The 20,899-nt window shown below is 39.2% G+C and overlaps 12 protein-coding genes across 12 annotated transcripts; 6 read left to right on the top strand and 6 right to left on the bottom strand.

Annotated features, from left to right (window-relative positions):
* Positions 1-7: 7 nt before the first annotated feature.
* Positions 8-379, top strand: RHIMIDRAFT_239355 (uncharacterized protein; the record flags this gene model as incomplete). The annotated part of the gene is made up of 4 exons (XM_023609157.1): positions 8-67; positions 125-148; positions 210-252; positions 306-379. 4 exons carry the CDS (start codon positions 8-10, stop codon positions 377-379), a joined length of 201 nt encoding a protein of 66 aa, XP_023464238.1.
* Positions 380-406: 27 nt separating this feature from the next.
* Positions 407-1,329, bottom strand: RHIMIDRAFT_245048 (NDK-domain-containing protein; the record flags this gene model as incomplete). Its single annotated transcript, XM_023610141.1, has 6 exons — positions 407-547; positions 599-697; positions 751-945; positions 997-1,033; positions 1,084-1,240; positions 1,293-1,329. The coding sequence occupies 6 exons, from the start codon at positions 1,327-1,329 to the stop codon at positions 407-409; spliced, it is 666 nt and encodes a 221-aa protein (XP_023464237.1).
* A 340-nt stretch (positions 1,330-1,669) lies between these two features.
* Positions 1,670-3,900, top strand: RHIMIDRAFT_228563 (heat shock cognate protein 70). The gene is made up of 5 exons (XM_023607619.1): positions 1,670-1,750; positions 1,816-2,126; positions 2,177-2,281; positions 2,348-2,428; positions 2,478-3,900. Exons 1-5 carry the CDS (start codon positions 1,704-1,706, stop codon positions 3,788-3,790), a joined length of 1,857 nt encoding a protein of 618 aa, XP_023464236.1. The 5' UTR covers positions 1,670-1,703; the 3' UTR covers positions 3,791-3,900.
* A 962-nt stretch (positions 3,901-4,862) lies between these two features.
* RHIMIDRAFT_259150 (homeobox-domain-containing protein) lies at positions 4,863-5,755 on the top strand. The gene has a single exon (XM_023611384.1). It carries the CDS (start codon positions 4,878-4,880, stop codon positions 5,403-5,405), a length of 528 nt encoding a protein of 175 aa, XP_023464235.1. The 5' UTR covers positions 4,863-4,877; the 3' UTR covers positions 5,406-5,755.
* A 1,796-nt stretch (positions 5,756-7,551) lies between these two features.
* RHIMIDRAFT_245046 (uncharacterized protein) lies at positions 7,552-8,416 on the bottom strand (the record flags this gene model as incomplete). Its single annotated transcript, XM_023610140.1, has 5 exons — positions 7,552-7,620; positions 7,684-7,901; positions 7,957-7,966; positions 8,034-8,324; positions 8,372-8,416. 5 exons carry the CDS (start codon positions 8,414-8,416, stop codon positions 7,552-7,554), a joined length of 633 nt encoding a protein of 210 aa, XP_023464234.1.
* Positions 8,417-9,031: 615 nt separating this feature from the next.
* Positions 9,032-10,284, bottom strand: RHIMIDRAFT_285477 (inorganic pyrophosphatase; the record flags this gene model as incomplete). The annotated part of the gene is made up of 8 exons (XM_023613283.1): positions 9,032-9,109; positions 9,157-9,223; positions 9,273-9,370; positions 9,417-9,544; positions 9,598-9,811; positions 9,867-9,986; positions 10,051-10,166; positions 10,218-10,284. 8 exons carry the CDS (start codon positions 10,282-10,284, stop codon positions 9,032-9,034), a joined length of 888 nt encoding a protein of 295 aa, XP_023464233.1.
* A 649-nt stretch (positions 10,285-10,933) lies between these two features.
* On the top strand, positions 10,934-12,065 carry RHIMIDRAFT_239349 (40S ribosomal protein S6-B; the record flags this gene model as incomplete). Its single annotated transcript, XM_023609156.1, has 4 exons — positions 10,934-10,939; positions 11,248-11,312; positions 11,360-11,723; positions 11,775-12,065. 4 exons carry the CDS (start codon positions 10,934-10,936, stop codon positions 12,063-12,065), a joined length of 726 nt encoding a protein of 241 aa, XP_023464232.1.
* Positions 12,066-12,380: 315 nt separating this feature from the next.
* Positions 12,381-13,345, top strand: RHIMIDRAFT_245043 (uncharacterized protein; the record flags this gene model as incomplete). The annotated part of the gene is made up of 2 exons (XM_023610139.1): positions 12,381-13,190; positions 13,247-13,345. 2 exons carry the CDS (start codon positions 12,381-12,383, stop codon positions 13,343-13,345), a joined length of 909 nt encoding a protein of 302 aa, XP_023464231.1.
* A 138-nt stretch (positions 13,346-13,483) lies between these two features.
* On the bottom strand, positions 13,484-14,746 carry RHIMIDRAFT_239347 (DnaJ-domain-containing protein; the record flags this gene model as incomplete). The annotated part of the gene is made up of 3 exons (XM_023609155.1): positions 13,484-14,232; positions 14,280-14,340; positions 14,390-14,746. 3 exons carry the CDS (start codon positions 14,744-14,746, stop codon positions 13,484-13,486), a joined length of 1,167 nt encoding a protein of 388 aa, XP_023464230.1.
* Positions 14,747-14,809: 63 nt separating this feature from the next.
* On the bottom strand, positions 14,810-16,049 carry RHIMIDRAFT_228554 (Fibrillarin). The gene is made up of 2 exons (XM_023607618.1): positions 15,896-16,049; positions 14,810-15,840 (listed from the first exon to the last, which is right to left on the bottom strand). Exons 1-2 carry the CDS (start codon positions 16,017-16,019, stop codon positions 15,011-15,013), a joined length of 954 nt encoding a protein of 317 aa, XP_023464229.1. The 5' UTR covers positions 16,020-16,049; the 3' UTR covers positions 14,810-15,010.
* A 163-nt stretch (positions 16,050-16,212) lies between these two features.
* Positions 16,213-16,606, top strand: RHIMIDRAFT_239345 (uncharacterized protein; the record flags this gene model as incomplete). Its single annotated transcript, XM_023609154.1, has 3 exons — positions 16,213-16,294; positions 16,343-16,398; positions 16,457-16,606. The coding sequence occupies 3 exons, from the start codon at positions 16,213-16,215 to the stop codon at positions 16,604-16,606; spliced, it is 288 nt and encodes a 95-aa protein (XP_023464228.1).
* A 1,856-nt stretch (positions 16,607-18,462) lies between these two features.
* On the bottom strand, positions 18,463-20,598 carry RHIMIDRAFT_205357 (uncharacterized protein; the record flags this gene model as incomplete). The annotated part of the gene is made up of 3 exons (XM_023606820.1): positions 18,463-18,864; positions 18,908-18,988; positions 19,045-20,598. Coding segments are annotated over 3 exons (2,037 nt in total), but the record flags the coding sequence as incomplete, so codon positions are not given.
* Between the last annotated feature and the right edge of the window lie 301 nt (positions 20,599-20,899).

Genomic DNA, 20,899 nt, shown 5'->3' with positions numbered 1-20,899 from the left:
AACAAATATGAGTTCAAATAAGGATAATACAAATGAGCAAATTGCACCTGAAGATTTAACATCATTTGTAAGTATTTGCTTTCTTTTAATTAGTTTCATTTTGGACTTATTGTATATATTATAGCTTAATGGCCTTGCAGACAAGATCGTATAGTCAATTAGCTTTTTATTATTATTACTGTTATTCATATTGACTCTTTCTTTCTTAGCAAAATAAACTAGATGAAACGAGCACAGATATAAATAAAAAGTGTAAGACCCAAAAAAAAAAGTTATAAACAAACGCTAACCTTTTGAGTGTATAGTAGAAGAGATGAATACGCGTATCAACACTATTGAAAAGACATTAAAGCAAATGCATGACAATAACAGTAATTGATTGGTTTTATTATCAATAAATAATCATTTAGTTATCAGATTGAACCCATTCAGCGTTGGCAGGAGTCCAGTCAACAAGTTCACCGGCCTTACCGAACCATAAGCTGATTTCCTTTTCAGCAGATTCAAAGGAGTCAGAGCCATGGATGATGTTACGGCCAACAGAGATCTATGAAAAAAATGAGTTGACGTTTTTTATCTTTTTTTTTTTACGACATACAGCGTATTGACCACGGATAGTACCAGGAGCGGATTCAAGAGGGTTGGTGGCGCCAATCATGGCACGACCTTGTTTGACGACATCCTTACCTTCCCAAACCTATACCAATATAAAAATCAATCTATGTGCTTCCACGCTTTTTGTTATTTTACCATAGCAATGACAGGAGTACCGCTGGTCATGTAATCAACAAGGCCCTTGAAGAAGGGACGTGAGCTAAGATCTTCATAATGCTTTTCAGCCAATTCTCTAGGAGGAACAATGGCCTTCAAGCCAACGAGCTTATATCCACGTTCTTCAAAACGAGAGATGATCTTACCGACTAATCCACGTTGGACACCGTCGGGCTATAAATAAGAATTAGTCATTTTTTTCGCCTTTGTTCCATTTCAATGAACCTTGATGGCGATAAAAGTACGTTCGGTCAGAGTGCCCCTTGACAACAAATTAGTTACGCATTCAACCATCAAAAACACACAACTTACTTGACACCAGCAATAGGCTTGGCATCAGCAGAGACGGGCTCCTTGCTTTGGAAATAAGCATAGGAAAGAGCACCAGCAGTGACAGCAGCACAGACAGTCATGCCGTGACGAGAAGCACTGGAAACAGCAGCACGGTTGACAGTGGCAAAGGTGCGAGCTGTAATATGTTAATAAACATATGTTCAATTCAAGAAAGTCATTTTATGAACCTCTCATGGAAGCAGCAGGTCTAGCAGCTACACACATTAATAATTAGAAATGACGCGTTCTTTTTGTTCATTATCTCATCTATTGTTTACCGAAGCGGGCAGCGGCACGAGCAAACATGTTAAAAATGATAAAGAAAAAAAAAACAAACGTGTGCTTCATGACAGGCTTTAAAAAAGAGAGAGGAGTTTCTCCTAAACTCAGATTGAACCCCATTAAACCATCTCTTGCGGTTGTGCAAACCAATCAAATGAACTACTGACACACTTTTAGCATTCTGTGGCTTGCGGGATTCCGGTCAGTGACCTTTTTGCTCCGGCTGACAAAATTTTTTTCGACTATAACAATGTGAAAGAGATCGGTTGTACTTGCTCTTTCTCTTTTTTTTCTCCTCCTTTGCGAGTCTATTAGAAATGTCTGCTGAATACGAGGGTGCTATCGGTATTGATTTGGGTACTACGTAAGTTGGATAAAAGCATGCTATATACATCATTCGCGCTTACACATACACTTTTGATATATTAGCTACTCCTGTGTTGGTGTTTGGGAATCCGAACGTGTTGAAATTATTGCCAACGAACAAGGTAACCGTACCACTCCCTCCTATGTCGCTTTCTCTGATAAGGAGCGTCTCATTGGTGATGCTGCCAAGAATCAAGCTGCCATGAACCCCAAGAACACCGTTTTCGACGCCAAGCGTTTGATCGGTCGTCGTTTCGATGATCCTGATGTCAAGGCTGACATGAAGAACTGGCCTTTCACCGTCGTCGAACAAAACGAAAACCCCTTCATTCAAGTCGAATTTGAAGGTGAAACCAAGACCTATTCTCCCCAAGGTAAATGATTAAAAAATTTCATTGGTGTTTTGTGACTAACAAATTATTAGAAATTTCCTCTATGGTTTTGATCAAGATGAAGGAAATTGCTGAAGCTAAGCTCGGCAAGAAGGTCACCAAGGCCGTTGTCACTGTCCCTGCTTACTTCAACGACAGTATGTATATTTTTTTTAAAAAAAAAAATACGAGATAAACTGGATAACTTACTATTTATATTAAAGGTCAACGTCAAGCTACTAAAGATGCCGGTGTCATTGCTGGTCTTGATGTTCTCCGTATCATCAACGAACCCACTGCTGCTGGTAAGTTTTAGACAGTATTAGAATAACAAGATATTTATACAGCTTATAGCCATCGCTTACGGTTTGGATGCCAACGACAAGAAGGAACGTAATGTCCTCATCTACGATTTGGGTGGAGGAACTTTCGATGTCTCCCTCTTGACCATCGCTGGTGGTGTCTTTGCTGTCAAGGCCACCGCTGGTAACACTCACTTGGGTGGTGAAGATTTCGATAACGCTCTCGTCAACCACTTCGTCCAAGAAATCAAGCGCAAGCACAAGAAGGACATCTCCGGTGACGCCCGTGCCCTCCGTCGTCTCCGTTCTGCCTCCGAACGTGCTAAGCGTACCTTGTCTTCTTTGACCCAAACCACTGTCGAAGTTGACTCTCTCTTCGAAGGTGTTGACTTCCAATCCACCATCACTCGTGCCAAGTTTGAAGAAATCAACTCTACTGCTTTCGCCGGTACTATCGAACCCGTTGAACGTGTCTTGAAGGATGCCAAGGTTGACAAGAAGGATGTTGATGAAATCGTTCTCGTTGGTGGTTCTACTCGTATCCCCAAGATCCAATCCCTCCTCCAAGATCTCTTTGGTGGTAAGGAATTGAACAAGTCCATCAACCCTGATGAAGCTGTTGCCTACGGTGCTGCCGTTCAAGCCGCTGTTCTCACCAACCAAGCTGGTAACGAAAAGACTCAAGACCTCCTCTTGTTGGATGTTGTTCCTCTTTCTCTTGGTGTTGAAATGCAAGGTGGTATCATGGCTGTTGTCGTTCCCCGTAACACCCCTATCCCTTGTCAAAAGTCCAAGGTCTTCACCACTGCTGCCGATAACCAAACCACTGTCACTTTCCCTGTCTACGAAGGTGAACGTTTGATGACCAAGGAAAACAACCTTCTCGGTGAATTCTCTCTCTCTGGTCTTATCCCTGCTCCTCGTGGTACTCCTGAGCTCCTCTGTACCTTCGATCTCGATGCCAACGGTATCTTGAAGGTCACTGCTCAAGACAAGACCACCGGTCGCAAGGCTGATGTCACCATCTCCAACTCCACTCGTCTCTCTGCTGCTGATATTGAACGTATGGTTCAAGATGCTGCCAAGAACGCTGATGCTGACAAGGAACGTGAAGCCGTTGTCCAAGCTAAGCAAGACCTCGAAGCTTACGTCTACCAAGTCGAGAACAACATTGCTGACCCCAATGTCAACATGAAGCTCCGTCGTGCTGACCGTGAAGCTATTGAAACCGCTTTGGCCGAAGCCATGGAACTCATGGAACTCTCTGCTGATGATGCCAAGCCTGATGACCTCAAGTCCGCTCAATCCAAGTTGAAGCGCGCTACCACTCGTGCTTTCGCTCACGTCTACTCTCAACGCCGTTAAATTGTTTTCAATCAGAGAAAATGATCAACATTATTTAAAAAAAAGGCATTTCGACCACTTTTTGTTTGTAAATCTTATATAAAATAAAAGCAGATGTAAAATTAAAGGAATTTTAAAGTTTTGAAATGTGTCAAAATCGGAATTGTGGCCGATAAAACATATCCCTTTCGCCCCAGGAGAACACACATTTTTGTTTTCTCCCTTTTTGTTTATTCGGAGAATAGTAATTGATCTGCTGGTTTATATACAAGTAGAAGGAGAAGGAAAGGAGGGAACGTTAACGTAAGTTATCGTCATTGTTTGATCGTTTAATATCGTAAAATTAAAAAGTTAATATGAAAATCAACCATTTATAAAGTGTATATACTCTTCATTGCCCTCCTCACTCATACCTTTCCTATCCTTTTCTTTTGTTTTATGTGAATAAGAAAAAGGGGATACCTTTTGTTATGAATCAAGGAGAAAGCTGCATACATGTTATTTTTATTCAGGTAATAACAATATAATAAAGATGAAGAAAGATGATGATTTAATGATAGATGTGAAAAAATAGTCCCTGAGTCATGTATAAAGAATTAAACAAAGAATAACAGTATTCTTTACTATAAGCTAACGAACAACAGAAGCTTGTGTATATATTGTGCAAATATTACTTCTATATAGCGTGGCAATGAATAGTCATTTCTAGATTTCAGTTTAGGAGAAATATATTTGTCGAACGTTTATGAGAGAGGGGGGTGCAAAACAAATGCATAAAAGCTTAATATGTCAATAATAAGGTTAATCTTTTTGGTTTATCTTAAGAAAGGGGAAAGGGAAGAGCCAGGCTTAAAATTAAGTTAAAGCTGTGGGGGCAAGCCTGTGGGGAAATATTAGCTGAGTGTATAAGAAAGAGAGAGACTAAACGAGAAAGAAAGAAAAAGAAAGAGATAGGAGGCATCGAAGCAAAGATAAAGGGGAATGTTTCTTAATATAGAGCTAGAATGATGTTGAAGCAGAACGATTGTTTAAAAAGGATATAAAATAGTATTGTAACTTTATTTTCTTTTTTTTTTTTTTTCCTTCAAACACATCTCTTCTTCTTATCATGAAATCTGCATGTACTCTACCCTCGCTTTCAGACATTGTCAACACTAGTGGCTATTTCTACACAAGACAGTCAACAAAACCATCAATCCTCCATGTATCCAGCCTTTTATCTCCAACAAGGGCTGATAGTGTTCTCTACGAATCCGATGAGCCGGTAAAAGCGAAAAGAAAGCGAGCATCCCCTTCACAGCTGTACATATTGAACCGAGTCTTTCAACAGACATGTTTTCCATCAACCGAACTTCGCATAGAACTAGGCAAACGATTAGGAATGAGTCCAAGAACTGTGCAGATATGGTTTCAAAATAAGCGACAGTCGACAAGAACACGAGAGAGAGTTACCCCTCAACAGCAGCGTCGAAGTATGTTTGTCTCGCCGCCGGTTTCTCCCTTACCATCTCCTAGTTTGATCAAATCTTTATCACTTCCGCCTCTTCATCCACCACCTGCCTTTGCACTCAGCCCTTCCTCCTCAGCTCATTCTAGCCCCACATCAATCGATGCAATGCTGTTTCGTGGCTTCTAAAGATAGCAATGGTTCTTTTCTCTACCGTGTATATTCCTAAAAGCCGGAAATTGCGCTATCCATATGCTTTCAAGTTTTATATGCCACTTATGTACTACCCTTCTGTAGTTTCTCTTTTTTTGCTTCTTTCGTTTGCAAGTATGTGTAGTCTCATGAATTATTGCTTCTTCTTCTTTTTTTTACATTTAATAGAAATGCACACAACCTTACTCCTTTTCCTCTTTCATTGTTTTCTTAAAAAAGTTCTTAATTTAAACAATAATAAACGTAAAAACGCATGTTTTAAAATAGTTCTTTTCAACGAATGGATCATTCTTTTTATTTCTTTTAAAGGTAATCTAACCTTCGTTTTGCGCCACAGTTTATGTACGTGTATGCTTCCATTTCTACCCCCTTTCTCTCCCTTTAAAGAGTGAGTTTATCAATCCAACTTTTTTTTTAAAAAAAGGTAAGCTCATTGAATTATATAGATTTCATAGGTGTGTTTCCTTTTCTGTCTTTGTCTATCTTATCATCTCCTCTTCCCCTCTCTCCTTTCTTTCAAGGAGCTTTACCTATATAAAAAATGGCTGCTCTGGTAAAAAGAGTCATCATTGAGGTACCTTACTCCCTGTAAAGTTCATCATTTAGTTTTGCTTTTATAGTAACTAAACAAGGTATAACATTTCCGGGGTTGATTGAACCTGAAAACCCAAAAAAAAAATAGAATTCGTTTGACAGATGAATAAATGATTTATGATTGATTTTGATTGCTTTAACAAACTAAATATAATGAAAAAAGAGCGATTATCTCTATGGAAGCTATTGAAAACAATGATTTGCAGACAGAGCTTTTGATAAATATCTGTGCCTGTTTATATCAGCAAGAAAAAGTTGAGGATGTAAGCGCAGAAAAGGCTTTAAAAACGTTTTTAAGCAAGGCATAAGCTACTATATTTAATTCTTACAACAGTTAGCGTCAAGTATAGAATTATGTGTTTGACTAAGGAAAAGTCCTTTGACTCCTCTACTGAACACCTATAAAACAGCTTCGGTTTATCCAAGACTACTGTCCTAAGCCTAATTGAAAATAAAAAGAGAAGCCACAGCCTTCAAGTTTATATTGGGAAAACAGCATAAAGGCTTTTTAATATGTTTTCTCCCATGTTAGCAAAGCAGTTGATCTCATTCAATAAGTAAATGCAATATTTAAGAAAGCCTATTTCAAAAAAAAAAAAGAAACAGAGAAAAACAGTATGCGTGTGTTACAAATGAAACGAAAAAGGAACAATTCTCCTGCGAACCAAGACTCTTTAAAAAGGCCGTATCCTTGATACAATGTGTTATTATAAAATTATTAAACATTAGCTTAAGGTTTAATAAGTCGCGCAAATAATAAGAAAAGAAGAAAAAGGCAAACAAAAAGGTGACAGCTGTGTAAACTACTGGGCAACTGCTGCAAGAAAGGCTCGGGCTCAACGGAAATGGAAGGATATTGTCTTATTATGGATAATTTGCAGATACTTTAGGGCAAGTTACTATAGAACTAACGTGGACAAACAGGATATGGGTTAAATTTGAGTCCACTGAGTAATATTCCGGTCAAAAAGCACAGCTGGAAAAAGTTCCCGTCGGACAAGAATAAGCATAGAATACAATAAGATACGTATTAGGGAAGTTTACGCAAATCCGTACTATATCGATTGATACAAGGCTAAAATAAATCAGCCTAAATTTGAACCGAAATGACAATCCCAGTTTTTGTTCTTCAGCCCCCCTTTTCTGGTCGAACTGCACAAACCTCATATGAAAAATAAAAAGCTCAGCTGATTTTAAACTCACATCGTACATCGTTTTTACAAAAAGATTGGGGTAAAGGAATAAACCTTGTCAAGCCTTTGAATTAAAAGCGTCTATTGCAATCACTTTCTCTTCATCCATTAGGTTGCTCTTTGATATACCCTTCTTTGCTTTTCTCCCTAGTAAGCAAGCCAAGAATCAAGAATCGATTTGGTGTTACACTTACCTTATTTGTGTGTTCTTAAGGGTGCGCTCAAACAACTTAAAGTGGCTGGTGTAATGCTCAAATGTTACGTTGATGAAACACGAAAAGGTTAGTCTTGATACATCTTTTTATTTGTGTGCGTGGGTTAATATATATAATACATTAAATAAGTTCCACATATGATTCAGGCACTAGGCCAGTTTGATCATGTACATCTGCAATTAACCAACCCTACAAGAGAGAACATACAGTTAGTATTATTTATTTTTAAAAATATTGCTCACAATAACTTACAGGGCACTGGCGGTACTGGACCCAAATGATTTGCCCTGCTTTTAGCTCTATTTCGTATTCCGTTTCTGGTATAAAGTCAAATAGGGCACGAGCATCTCTTCCTGTAAAATCTGGGGAAGATAATGAGATCGTCGATTGATTGTTGGGCAAAGGATTTCCAAAGTGGAGTGGTGAATCTTTAGGATAAGCGAAATCACGTATGATCACAGTTGCAGAACCTAGTTTAATGTGTTATCTAATTGAATTATTGTTTTCTCTTGTTGTTGTATTTACCAGCTGATACCTAAAAAACACACAGAGTTGAAACGTTAAATAGGGGGGGAAAGCAAGGACAGTGTCATTTTATTTACTTCTTTATCTGTCACATTGACCACAACTTCAGAATCTTCTTTGATGGTAGTTGTACTCATCATGCCTTCTAAAGTAGTTTTCAATGTAGATGGTTGAATAGTAGACGTCTTGTCTAATCTTCTTTCCATTTCTTCTTCTTCATCATCATCATCATCACTACTACTATTACTAGTTGTATGGTGATTGCTGATAGGACTACTTGGTAATGAACAAGAAGATGATGACTGCGTATCAGGGCAATTGGATTTTTTTGTTCGAAAGCTCTTTTTGGTAGCCGTCTTTTGAGTCATCTATATAAAGTTTATTTTTATGTTGTATTGGCGATTAATTCTATTACCTTTTTTAACAAAAGGGCAAGTGTGATCACTGTATTTAAGCTCATTTTAAGTCGTTTAAAGGAAGGGAATGGGTTGATTGAAAAAAAAAATAATAATAAAAGTTGAAGGGAAAGAAAAAAAAGAAAAAAAGGCTGGGAAAAATAAAAAGGGATATTTTTATACAATCGGATCAACTGGGCGTTATTTTTTTTTGGCTCTTGCAACTTTCTCTATTTTTCTTTCTTTGTGATACTGACTCAGTTGCTATGACTACTGCAGCAATCGTTGGTATGACGCACTCAAAATCAGCAGAGGGCGCCTAAAAGGAAAGGAGTGGATAAAAAAAAAAGAAGAATAAAAGAGTAGAAGAACAAAGAATACAAGAAAAAGAAGGAGAAACCAAATATTTCAAATAAATCTGTGGAGGTACAAGAAGCCAAATTAGGACCTGCAAGCACGCTTAATGTTTAAACTTCCGATTTTGCTTGTCTTTTATGCTTGTGACAAAATGATTCATTAGAGGCATGAAGCAGTAACTTTAGTAAATTCTTTCTTTCCCCTTTTTTTTTTATCAATTTGCAAAAACTATTTTTCCCTTGACTTGTAATGAAAATAAATGACAAAATACAGGATGCATAACTGTTATCTATTTATATGTGTGTGTGCAAAGAAAACGATTTTTAAAGCTGCGACTTTAAGAAATACCATTTGTTATCTTTGGCTTCAATATCTTTCTTATTCTTTTGTTTAACCAAGACCTAAATAGGGTTTTAGTAAGAAAGCATAGGTTTGCCCTTTTACTTACTTTTTGTAATTCCTGATCATTAAATGTATTCAAAACATAAGGTGAATGTTTGTTTGTAAAGTTTGCCCTTAAAAATAAAAATTAGGATGCTTATCTCACGAATTCCATTTACTTACATGCTAATGTCGTGCGTATTTGCTTTACAAGGAGTTCTTCCTTCGATCAACCGCTTCCATGCTTCATGTGTTTCCTTTACAACTGCCTCTGCATAAGTCTACCATTGGTGAGTTAATGTCACATCAATCGACAGATAGCATTACCTTGTCTTTGCACTGACCATTAAATGCAAACTGATTCGCTGGTTTCCCATCAGGCATCTTGTAGATCTTGAACCAATGGCGTGTGGCATCAATCAATTGAGGAAAGTACTTTTCTACATCATGGATATCTATACGAGGATTAATTTATACCCAAACAAAGATAAAGATTATAAACGTATACCATTGACTTTATCTGCCAGTGGATCATTGATATCAATAGCTATCAACTTCCAATCCGTTTCTCCTTCATCGAGTAAGGCCATGACGCCAAGAATCTTGACTTGTTTGACCTGTCCTCTGTATCCAATCTCTTGTCCAATCTCACATACGTCGATCGGATCGTTATCTCCACGAGCATTAGTGTCTTTTGAAATCACAGTTGGATCTTCCCAAGTCTATAGTAGGTCTACATTAATATTATTCACAGATTATTCCTATGTTATCTTTTACTTGGGGTAGAGCACCATAGTTCCAAATATAACCTTTGTAAGGGAAACAGTTTCGAACGAATCGTACCTTGCCCTTTTTCACGTCTTGCTTGATAGGATTGTATTTCTCACCTGTAGCAATCTACAAGCGTACACACACAATCACGATTAGCTACAAAGTATATATATATAATATATAGATCTACCTCGTATTTGGCATTAGACCATCGAGGGATTTCAACAATCATGTTGACAATCTTTTTTTCACTGTCAGCATAAAGTGGAATATCGTGAAAAGGCGAAATGACTTGTCTGTTATGTTCTACTTGTATCTTAGTGGGGTCTTCTTTTGCTGTTTGTGAAGGTAGCTTACCAATATAGACTCTATGTGAGGAGGTGTACTCTGTGCCAATGGTAGATACTTGATAGGCCGATGACATAGTGAAACAGGAAAAAAGAAAGAGAGAGGGAAAAGAAAAGAATTATGTTAACGTAAGCTTATACATAGAAATTGACAATCCATCAAGATCGAGGAAACAAATCCATGTGAATTCACGCGCTCTTTTAACTTGGTCCACCTAATTATTATTATGTGTGCATATATGTATTATATGGTCTTTACTTGGAGAATCTTTTTACTCTACCTCCTCTTCCTTCAAATGTCCTTTTTCATGTTAAAACAGTCTAGGAAAAACTATTTTTCCTATTATCAGTGTTGTTTGTATGCTCACTACGATCATAAGAAGTCACCTCTTTTTTTTTGGTCTCTATTTCTGCTTATTAATTCTGAAGAGAGGATATACATATGACTATTCATTTTGGAGCATATTTTTTACTATTACTGTCGAGAATTATCAAAAGTACCCCACAGCAGTGCACATCTTGTTAATCTTGATAACGCCTCTAGGTATTGCTCTCCCCCTCTTCAAAAATTTAAACATCCGCCCATATATTGTGACTTCATTTTTGCCGCACTAATGTTTCCGAGAGCTGGGCTACGAGAGGGGTGCGCGTGTGTGCGCACTTGAGACGCCCGTCCATTTGAAGCATGATGGGCTGCCCAAGGGCAATATTTCCTTCTCTTCCAACATGAAAGTAAGCAACATCAAGTGGATGATGGATAGTAAAAGGAGGGAAACAAAGAAGGAATAGGATGGATGAGTTGGATTAAAAGATGGATTAAAGAAATAAGATGTATTTATAAAGATTGAAAACGAGAGAAAAAATATGTAAGAGAGAAAGAGAACGACTGCTGTCAACAAATTCAATTACATTCTCTCTCTCCTTCAAGCATGAACACGCACACACACACATAAACTCCTTCCTTCTGTTCTTTCCTTTTGCTATTTATCCCCTCTCTTGTTTCAATTAGAACACTTTGACTTATCTTTTTTTTTTTATAGTTGAACATCGCTAACCCAGCCACCGGCTGCCAAAAGTTGATTGAAATTGAAGACGAACGTAGACTGTAAGTTTTAAAGAATGATCATGAGCATCAACTAACCTTATCTATAGTCGTGGCTTCTATGACAAGCGTATGGCTCAAGAAGTCTCTGGCGACGCTCTCGGTGACGAGTTCAAGGGTTATGTTTTCCGTATCACTGGTGGTAACGACAAGCAAGGTTTCCCCATGAAGCAAGGTGTTCTCTTACCCCACCGTGTCAAGCTCTTGATGTCCAAGGGCCACTCTTGCTACCGTCCTCGCCGTACTGGTGAACGCAAGAGAAAGTCTGTCCGTGGTTGTATCGTCGGCCCTGATCTTTCTGTCTTGTCTCTTGTCGTCGTCAAGCAAGGTGAACAAGATATTCCCGGTTTGACCGACACTACCGTTCCCAAGCGTCTTGGTCCCAAGCGTGCTTCCAAGATTAGAAAGTTCTTCGTACGTGTTATTATGTTGTTAAATGAATCACTATACTTACTTTAGTAATAGAACTTGTCCAAGGAAGACGATGTTCGCAAGTATGTCATCCGCCGTGAAGTCCAACCCAAGGCTGAAGGCAAGAAGGCTTACACCAAGGCCCCCAAGATCCAACGTCTTGTCACTCCCCGTACTCTTCAACACAAGAGACGTAGACAAGCCATTAAGCGCAGAAGAACCGAAGCTTCTCGTGAAGCCGAAGCTGAATACAAGCAATTGCTTGCCAAGCGTGTTAAGGAAGCCAAGGAAAAGAAGATTGAACGCCGTCGCACTTCTTCTATGCAGAAATCTGCTTCTGCTTAAATAACCATTTTGTGTGAAATAAAATTGTGTGTGTAAAAAAAAACAACACTTTACTAGAGATCGAAAAAAGATTAAAGGGGATAAAAGAGGGGAGTGGAAGCATATCTCATAACTCCTAAGCATTTTTTAAGGAGGAAACCTGCCTTTCTTTGACTATTTTCTCTATGTGAATGTCTTTGCTATTTATGCCTCTAACGACAACAACAACAAAAAGGAGAGTTTGGGATCAGATTGTAGAAAGCGTACTTTTAATTCTTTTTTCTCTCTTACTTTCTCCCTTTTCTCTTTCTTTCTTTCTTTCCCTCTTTCTAAACAATGTCTGCAAATAATAGTAATATTAGTACCCAAGACACTCTTATTTATCAAGTGCAACAATATGACGACTTGGATACTGCATATGAAAATACCCCAGACACTATCCCTCAAACACTTTACTTGGACTTGCGCGGCATCCGTATGAAGTTAGATAAAGAAACGCTAGTCAGCTTACCGGAAAGCTTACTCATCGCCATGTTTCCTAATGGTCTCGTTTTGGGTAAACAGTCTTATGACAGCGAAGAAGAAGACGAATATGACGACTCAGAGTTTCAATCAAGTGATGCTAACAGTGAGGAATTGTTAACAACCCATGTCGATTTTGACCCTAAATGTCTAGAATATGTCCTCGATTTCTACAAAAGGACATTAAAAGAAAAAAAAATGGAACCAGAAGAGTCACTCTTTGCCTTTAGCCAAGCAGCTCAGTATTATCCATCTATTCTAGATAAAGTACCCGTTATTGTTCTAAGAGAAGAGCTTGAGTATTACTGCATTCATCAGGACAAAAAGGACCCAATCAAACTGAAATTGGCTGCAGGTGAATACCTCAAGAACGAGAATCTAGTGTTTGCTGCGTTACAAAAGAATATTGCAAGAGCAAATAATGTAGCCGAACAACATTTGATTGATATGCTCTGTCATGCAGGCTTTTCAAGAGAAGACCGATGGGGTCATCGTGAATTAGAGCCTAATAGGACATGTATCAATAGTATGAGCTTGGTTGCCTTAAAGTCATCTGGCACAGATCACGCGCATCAGTTGGATAACACAGCACAGAAGCTATTGCTTTTTTGGAGGAAGCCTGCAGTAAGTTTTGTTTTTTTGCATGAATTTTGGTAAATCATTGACACTTATTTTAATAGCGAAAGTGTTGGTGGGACGGAAATACGGTTCATATTGATAATCAACCCATCAGACTATGGGCAAGGCGTACATGGACCTTAGAGCTAGTCATGATATAATAAGTTCATAAATATACCCCTTTCTTCTCTTTTTTTCCCCATTTTACAAACATACACACATTGCCCTACATAAACATACAACATATCAAGTTCTTTTTTATTCCCTCTTTTCTTTTTGTTTATTCTATTGTTGTATTTTTAATAAGTACGAAATCGTTTAACCGCTTCACAACTGTCGAGCTGCATATTTAATGCTTCTTGGTAAAGCTTTTCATCTCGATTTATAAATCCAAATGTTCCTTTTGATTTATCAAGAAGCATTTGTCGATGCTTACGTTCCATAAAGCACTTTTGCTGTAATGACTGCAGCCAATCCTTTTCCACTTGATATTCAAATTGATAGAGCTTGTTTCTATTGTCTTGGTATGGTCTGAATGCCGCCGGGTTCACAAAATAACGAACATGATTTCTGGTTGTCATACGTGGTTGAGAATAGACCGAGTTGGATTGAAATGCAAAACTAGGCGTGTCGTCTACAAAGAGACCAGAAAAGAGGGTGTATCCAAATAAGAGCAACAGTGGCAACAGCTGCAAAAAGATAGACCAACCTGTTCGTTGCTGTTGTTCTGGTTGATGTGATCTTGCACGTTGATAGGGACCGCCTGCGGTATTAAACGTTCTCGCACGGAATCCTGGGCCGACAAAGGTTGCGCTGCTGAATCCAGTTGGACCACCAAAGGTGTATGCTCTGCCTCCCATACCACCTCCAAAGAACATGTTGAATAAATCTTCAGGAGATATCTCATCGCCAAATGGGGAGGCACCGTATGTTTGTGTTCGGAAGCCCGAGAATCCTCCATTACCTCGTTGTTCTGGATCGCCTCCTCCAGCATCATGTACAGCTCGTTTTTGAGGATCACTTAGGACAGTAAATGCCTTTGAAATCACTATTATGGTTTAATACACAACGTTTTTCCATGTCTAATGAACTTACATTTAAACGCCTCATCGGCTCCAGGAGTCTTGTTTTTATCTGGATGGAATTTAAGAGCGAGCTAATGTATAATGTTAGTTATAATAAGCTTTGTATTATACACAACTTACTTTTCTATATGCTTTTTTGATTTCAACTTCTGTACAGTTTCTATTCAATTTCAATACTTTATAGTAATCCGTACCACAGGCCAATATTTCTTTCACTTCTTGAGACTGTTGTTGTGTTGATGAAGAAGAAGAAGACGATTGCGCTGATGATGTTGACTTGGTTTCTTTCTTTATTTCTTCTGGCCCTGCTTTGGCTGCTGCTTGTTCAGCTTTTACTAGGAATTCTTTAGCTTCTTCTGTTGGATAAAGTTTAATTGACTTTTGGGTTAAGCGAACAGCTGCATCGTAATTTTTGTTGCCATAATGATTTTTTGCAATCCTCAAACAACGAATAGCTTCTTCTTTATTGATCTCCATTAAATAAACGAGAAAAGAAAGAAATAGAAAAAGAAAGGAACATGTAACGATTCAATAAAGTAAGCGGGAAATCAAATTTTATACGTTGATTATCACAAAAGAGAAGGGGGAAAAAAAAAGGGTAATGAAGACAAAGACCATCTCTCTCTTTCTTCATTTATTTACACAAAAGAATCTATTTTTGTAAGCTTTTTTTTTTAAAAAAATGTTAAGATATATGAAGATTATACATGTAATAAAAAGAAAAAACAATGCTGCACTGGTTTACTTGAAGCGAACGTATTTACCGACAACAACGGCGTGATCTCTTTCGTAAGGTTCAAGTGTAAGTTGTTCTTGAGGCTTAATTCTTTCTTCTTGAAGCTTCTTGACTTCACGGGCAAAGACAGTGGCAGCATCGACTGTAGAATCAATACAAGAAGCCTTGATAGAAATAACAATGTGTCCATCATTCTTCAAAAAGTTGTGAGCGTTCAATGCGATAATACGGGCTTGATCAGGCTGTGCAACATCAGCAAAGATAACATCGACCATAGGGACAAGCATACGGTATTTTTGAGGGTGACGAGCATCTTCGATGATAGGAACAACATTAGTTCTCTTCTTTGCCATATTGATCAAATCACGGCCGGGTCTATGAGAGAATTCGACAGCATATACAGCACCTTCAGGACCAACGATGTCAGCAACATGGGAAACGGAAGTACCAGAGGCAGCACCGAGATAAAGAACCTTCTTGCCAGGAGCAATGTGAACATGGTCAACACCACCAAGGACGGCAGCAGCAAGCTTAGATCTGAAGGGATTCCATACACGGTATTCGATCTTTGTGCCATCAGGTCCATCAACAGAGATACGCTTTTCACCATAAACAGATTCACCGGGAACAAGGTTCTTGGTAACTAAAAGATCTTCCTTTCCACGGGCAACGAAGATACCAGCATGTCTGTGAGGTTCAATGATAACCTTGGCACCTCCTTTAGCACCACCTCTGGCACCACCACGGCCGCCACGGGCAGCACCTCTTCCACCACCACGGGGGCCACCTCTGGCACCGCCTCCACGAGCACCGCCTCTTCCGCCGCCGCGGCCACCTACAAGACAAAGAAAGTTTTAGTTTTAAGTTTTCATAATAATAATTGAATTTACCAAATCCACCTCTTCCACCACCACGGCCACCACCACGGCCGCCACGATCACCACCAAATCCGCCACGACCACCACGGCTACCACCACGGCCACCACGTCCTCCACCTCGAGATTCAAATGCCATTGTTGTATATATTTTTTTTTTATGCTGAAATAAAGGGAAAAGAAAAAAAAGAAAAGAAAATTTTGAAGGGTAACTCAGAAGAGACAGAGAGAGGGCCAATGAGTGGCTTATCCCACAGTGGCTGAGAAGTAAAGATGAAGCATGAATCGGCTCTCTCTCCTTTTGTCGCTCTTTTATCTTTAATTTTTCAGTTATGGCACAGGGATCACTAAAATTAAAGAAAAACAACAAGTCAAAGGGAGGCAAAGAGAAGAAAGGTGTAGTGAAGAAAGGAGGTAAGGATACATTACGTGACTATTGGAAAGGAGACTTATCATCATTAGCAAGAAAGATTGCTCCAAAGCAACCAGCTTTAGTTCAAAAGAGAGCATTGGATAAGGTAAAGCAAAACACAGATACAGTGAGAGAAGAGAATATTGACTTGTTTGCTTTGATAGAAATTGACAGCACAGATCAACAGAAGTATTGAACGACAAATGTCAGTCAAGGCTAATGCTGTTGGTAAACTAACCATCATGAAGAAGCTTGCAGAAGAAAAGACAGAAGATAAAAAAATCAAGAGATCAAGTAACTCTAGATTGACATGAATATACTACTTTATTATAAAATGAGGAAAAGGGAGGAAAAAATCTTGTACAATAACAATAACATATACATTTGTTTATATATGTGTTTTTGTGTGTGTGTTTGTCAGTGTGATATAGAAGGTATATTTGTGTATATGTGATAAATGAATGCTATGCTTTGCCCTTCTTTTTATGATGTGATGTAAGGTTGGCTTCATTAAAGACGCTGTCAAGAACAGCTTGCCCATCTTCTTTACCTAATTCTGAACAAGCACACAGGTATCCGTCTTTGGCTTCTTGCATTCTAACCGTTCGATTGGATGCTTTAATCCTTAGACATTCAGCCAACTTGATTTTATCTGTTTCAGTATCACCAAATCTTGCAATATCCTTTGGATGAATCCAGCCCCTATGGTTCCAGTGAGTCTTTTTTTATAAGATCGTGTCTTTTTTTTTTACCATTTATGGTTTGGAGGTACTTGAAGAAACTCGACCAAAACATTGGAGGTTGTCTTGGGAATAACCAATTTTGACCCTTTGTCTGGCACTTTCCAAAGCTAACATGGATGTTAATTCATAAGCCTTCCTTATTTTTTTTTCCTTACCTTGGCAGGATGTGAAGGATAACCACTGACACGAGCCCAAACGATTTGACCTCGCTCAAATTCATCAAGCGAAACTGGCTCAATTTTGCGTTTCTTTGATGGTTTCTTTATTGGCTTTATTGTTTCTTCAACTTGCTCTTCACCTGATTTATGGCCCTCTTCATCGTCACTTTCTAGATAGGCCCAACCAACGGCTGCAGGTTTGGAACTATATGGCTTGACTTTTTCAACTTGCTTCTCTAGATGCAGCACAGAGGCGAATAGTTCACGTGCTTCATGAGACATTCGTTTTCTGTTCTTGAGCTCTTCAACTGTTGATTCCAGACCGCGGCTACGAGTCGCTCGAACAGGTACTGCTGTAGATAAGCTCCTGCGAGGCCTTTTTTTGTTTTGATTTTGTTGTTGTTGGTCTTGTTGCTGTTGTTGTTGGTGATGCAGAGAGGATGTTGAATCAGTTGGGTGTTTATGCATAGTATGTGTCTCAGCTGGTTTGCTTATGGACCTATCTTCTAATTCTTTGTGTGCTTGTTGAGGATGGTCGGGTATATCGGTTCCTATCACATCAATGACCTCCAACGCAGACTCTGCTGGTTTATCTTTAATGATATCTTGAGGTGTCTGTTGTTCTTCACCTTCAGTAATATCCTGCACGGAAGGATTATCTGCCATAGTGTCTTCTTTCTTATCCTCTTGAGGCATGGATGGGACGTTCTGAGCCTTTACAATTGCAGCAGGTTCAGCTTCAGCTACCGTAGGCACACTAAGCTCTACTTCTGGCGCTGTGCCTTGTTTGTTTCTGTCTTCGTCCATCTGAGCTTCTAGTTTCTGTAATTCCTCAGCTGACTGGAACTGCTTCAATAATGGCAACAAAAGGTACATGTCTGTCTGGGCACCCTTGTCAAAGCCCTGTGAAGGTACTGTAGGGCGGACGATGTCTGTTTCGTCCGATGTCATAAACTCACGTATAGTGTAGTTCTCAGTCTCAACGTTCTTTGTGCGTCCCCTTCCTGACCTGCGGGAAGGCACCTTTCTTGCCATATCTCCTAGTTCCTTTGTTGATGTTGTTGTTATCATGGGTAACTGCGGTTTTTCTCTCAATCTGACCGGTACAGTAGCTGATATGTCAGCCAATGTTCCTTCCATTCGGATCTCAGATTCATCGCCTGCTTCATAATCAAATATAGATTCATCTATAGGTGCATTCAAGATACCATTATCCAAATCGTACGTTTCCATCTTCTTGTCGGCCACTTCAAAGAGTTCATTTGCAGTTTTTTTCAATTTACAAGCGACGCGATAGTATTTACTACTGGGCGTGTTGTATGTCATACAATTCTCCCAAATCAATTCAACGTCGGCCTTGAATTCATCCAGACGTGTGTACTCGTGCGCATCCAGCTTGCTTTGAATTTTGGAAAAATACATGGGCTTATCGATGATAGATGCATAATCAGGTGCCTCTTCAGACGTAACAGGATTCATAAAAAAGTCATTGGCATCAATCTCTATGAGTTGACCTAGGATAGGACGGGCAAGGTGCTCGATAGGATAGAGAATCATGTCAAGATACTCTTTCTGTCGCTTGGTGCGTTCGAGTTTTAATCGTTCGCGTCTCTGGACTTGTTCGGTCAGCATACGTGCTTTATCCAAATTGGCTCGTAACTCATTAATGAACTATACAAAAAACAAAACATGAATGTCATTTAGAGCAAAAAACAAAGTATAAACTTACTGATATCTTGGCCGCAATTGTATCTTCGTCTATGACTCGAGAAGTAATATTTGAAGGAGACCAAGGCTAATGAGAATAAAATGTGAATGATAAATCGACCTTAAAATACACTCTTTCTTTACCTCAAGCTGTAATCGTTTTAGCAATGGTGCACCACGTCTGGCTTCTCTTTTCAACGACCAGTAATGAGCGATGGCTGTGACAAGCTGGCTCTTTTTTCGTATAGGTGAAGTCAAGAGACAAGGAATCATGTCAATTCTGGACAAAATCATGTCAGGTGGTATGGGTGCTCCTGTAAAGTAATGATGCTGATGGACTCGGTTGGCTTTAGTGATTATACCATCCAGAGATGATCGTGCTGATGTCCTTCCACTGGGCCGACCTCTACCACGACCACGACCTCTTCCTCGTCCGCGCTGAACGGTCGCGACAATTTGATTTTCGACATATTCATCATCATCGCTTGGATTTTCCTCAGTCTCCTTCAATGTATGCTTATCGCAATACGCGACCAAGACAATGCCTTCATGCTCTGCTGTCTGCAGCTTCATCTTCATCGACAGCCCTGCCGCCTTGGCGCAAGTGACGTGAAAGGCAGAATAACATTGCTTTCGACTGCATTGAATACAAGGTCCACGCTTTCGACAGAGAATGCAGGTTAGCCTCCATCGACTCTTGGGTATGTCTGAGTAATCTATTGGCTCCATATAGACTGTGTTTTTCAGCCTGGCTTCAGGTATCCATATCGCACATAGCAAATGAGCCCACTGTCCGTCCGTAGTCTGCTTGAAGGCACCACCTTGGTTTGGACAAAATATACAAGAGACAGGAGCATCAGGCGAGATCTGGCACTTGCGACAGAGCCACTGACCTTCTGGAATATAAGGAATACCGTAGCAGTCTTGATGAACGGCCACGTTACAGCCGTCGCAAAAGACGATAGCGTTGCTATTTTCCACTTCTGTATCGTCACACACGGCACAGGCTGAATCTTCAGGAAGAACGACATCTTCCACAACAGGCTTTGGGATCGTCTTGATAAGGTTGAACCATTCTTTTTCGAGTCTGTCCATGATGGATTCAAACATGTACGACGAAATGTCCATTTTATGTTCTTTTCTCTTTTCTTGATTATACAAGTCGAGCCAGACCTTGTCGACCTCGTCCATGTCGTATTCAACCGTATCAAAGAGTTCTAGTTCTGAAGGCTCACTGTAATGAATGTAGTGGTTTGGTCGTTGATAAGTCCAGGAAATCAATGGGTCGCCATGTTCATGAGCTTCGTCTAATTCAGAAATCGTAAAGTGAACTTGGGGTAGGCGAGTATAATCTATTTCTTGTATGCTGTGATCCTTTTTTTGTTGTTGCTCATTAGGATTTTCTTTATCTACTGCTGTTTCTTCTTGCTCTTCGAAATCATCTTCAAATGTACGTGGAGGAGTAACAAAGATGGGCGAATGTGGTTCTTCTTCGTGAATGTCTTCTGGTTCTTTAATTGTCAATGGTTGCTTAATGTCCAAGTCAGGAAATCTGGCTTGTACTGCTGTGGTTGGTAATGGATCATTTGTTGCTATTGTTGTTGTTGTTGTTGTTGTTGTTGTTGTTGTTGATATTGGTTCCTGTATGGTTCCATTCGTTCTTTTGGGTCTTCCTCTTCTACCTTTATTGGACGTCATGAGAAAAGAAGCAAAATAAAAAATAAAGAGGAAAGAGATAAACTAGATTCTACTGCTTCTCTTGATTTATATGAAAAACTGGTAAAATTGTTTTATGGCTGCCCTTTATTTTTTATTTTTTATTTTTTATTTTGGGCGAAAAGACGTGTATTTGGTTCCTTGTAGGAATTTTATATTTTTATTATTATTATTGAGACAAAAAGATGTAGGATATTCCCCTGTCTTCATTTATATGAAAAGATATACGTGGGCGTACAAGCTAATGTAAGGATAATATCAACTGTTTATTTAACAAAGCAAA

Source organism: Rhizopus microsporus, assembly GCF_002708625.1.
Source record: "Rhizopus microsporus ATCC 52813 unplaced genomic scaffold scaffold_13, whole genome shotgun sequence".
NCBI classification, from domain to species: Eukaryota; Fungi; Mucoromycota; class Mucoromycetes; order Mucorales; family Rhizopodaceae; genus Rhizopus; species Rhizopus microsporus.
The sequence above is the reverse complement of the archived record's forward strand: the minus strand, read 5'-3'. Positions and strand labels throughout refer to the sequence as shown.

What these genes read in the sequence shown, in the direction of transcription:
- RHIMIDRAFT_259150 (XM_023611384.1), top strand. Translation starts at nt 4,878, where the DNA reads ATGAAATCTGCATGTACTCTACCCTCGCTTTCAGACATTGTCAACACT.
- RHIMIDRAFT_228554 (XM_023607618.1), bottom strand. Translation starts at nt 16,019, where the DNA reads ATGGCATTTGAATCTCGAGGTGGAGGACGTGGTGGCCGTGGTGGTAGC. An exon ending in TGGTGGAAGAGGTGGATTTG is followed by an intron (nt 15,841 to 15,895) that starts GTAAATTCAATT and finishes TTTGTCTTGTAG; the next exon opens with GTGGCCGCGGCGGCGGAAGA.
- RHIMIDRAFT_228563 (XM_023607619.1), top strand. Translation starts at nt 1,704, where the DNA reads ATGTCTGCTGAATACGAGGGTGCTATCGGTATTGATTTGGGTACTAC. An exon ending in GGTATTGATTTGGGTACTAC is followed by an intron (nt 1,751 to 1,815) that starts GTAAGTTGGATA and finishes TTGATATATTAG; the next exon opens with CTACTCCTGTGTTGGTGTTT. An exon ending in CAACGAACCCACTGCTGCTG is followed by an intron (nt 2,429 to 2,477) that starts GTAAGTTTTAGA and finishes TACAGCTTATAG; the next exon opens with CCATCGCTTACGGTTTGGAT.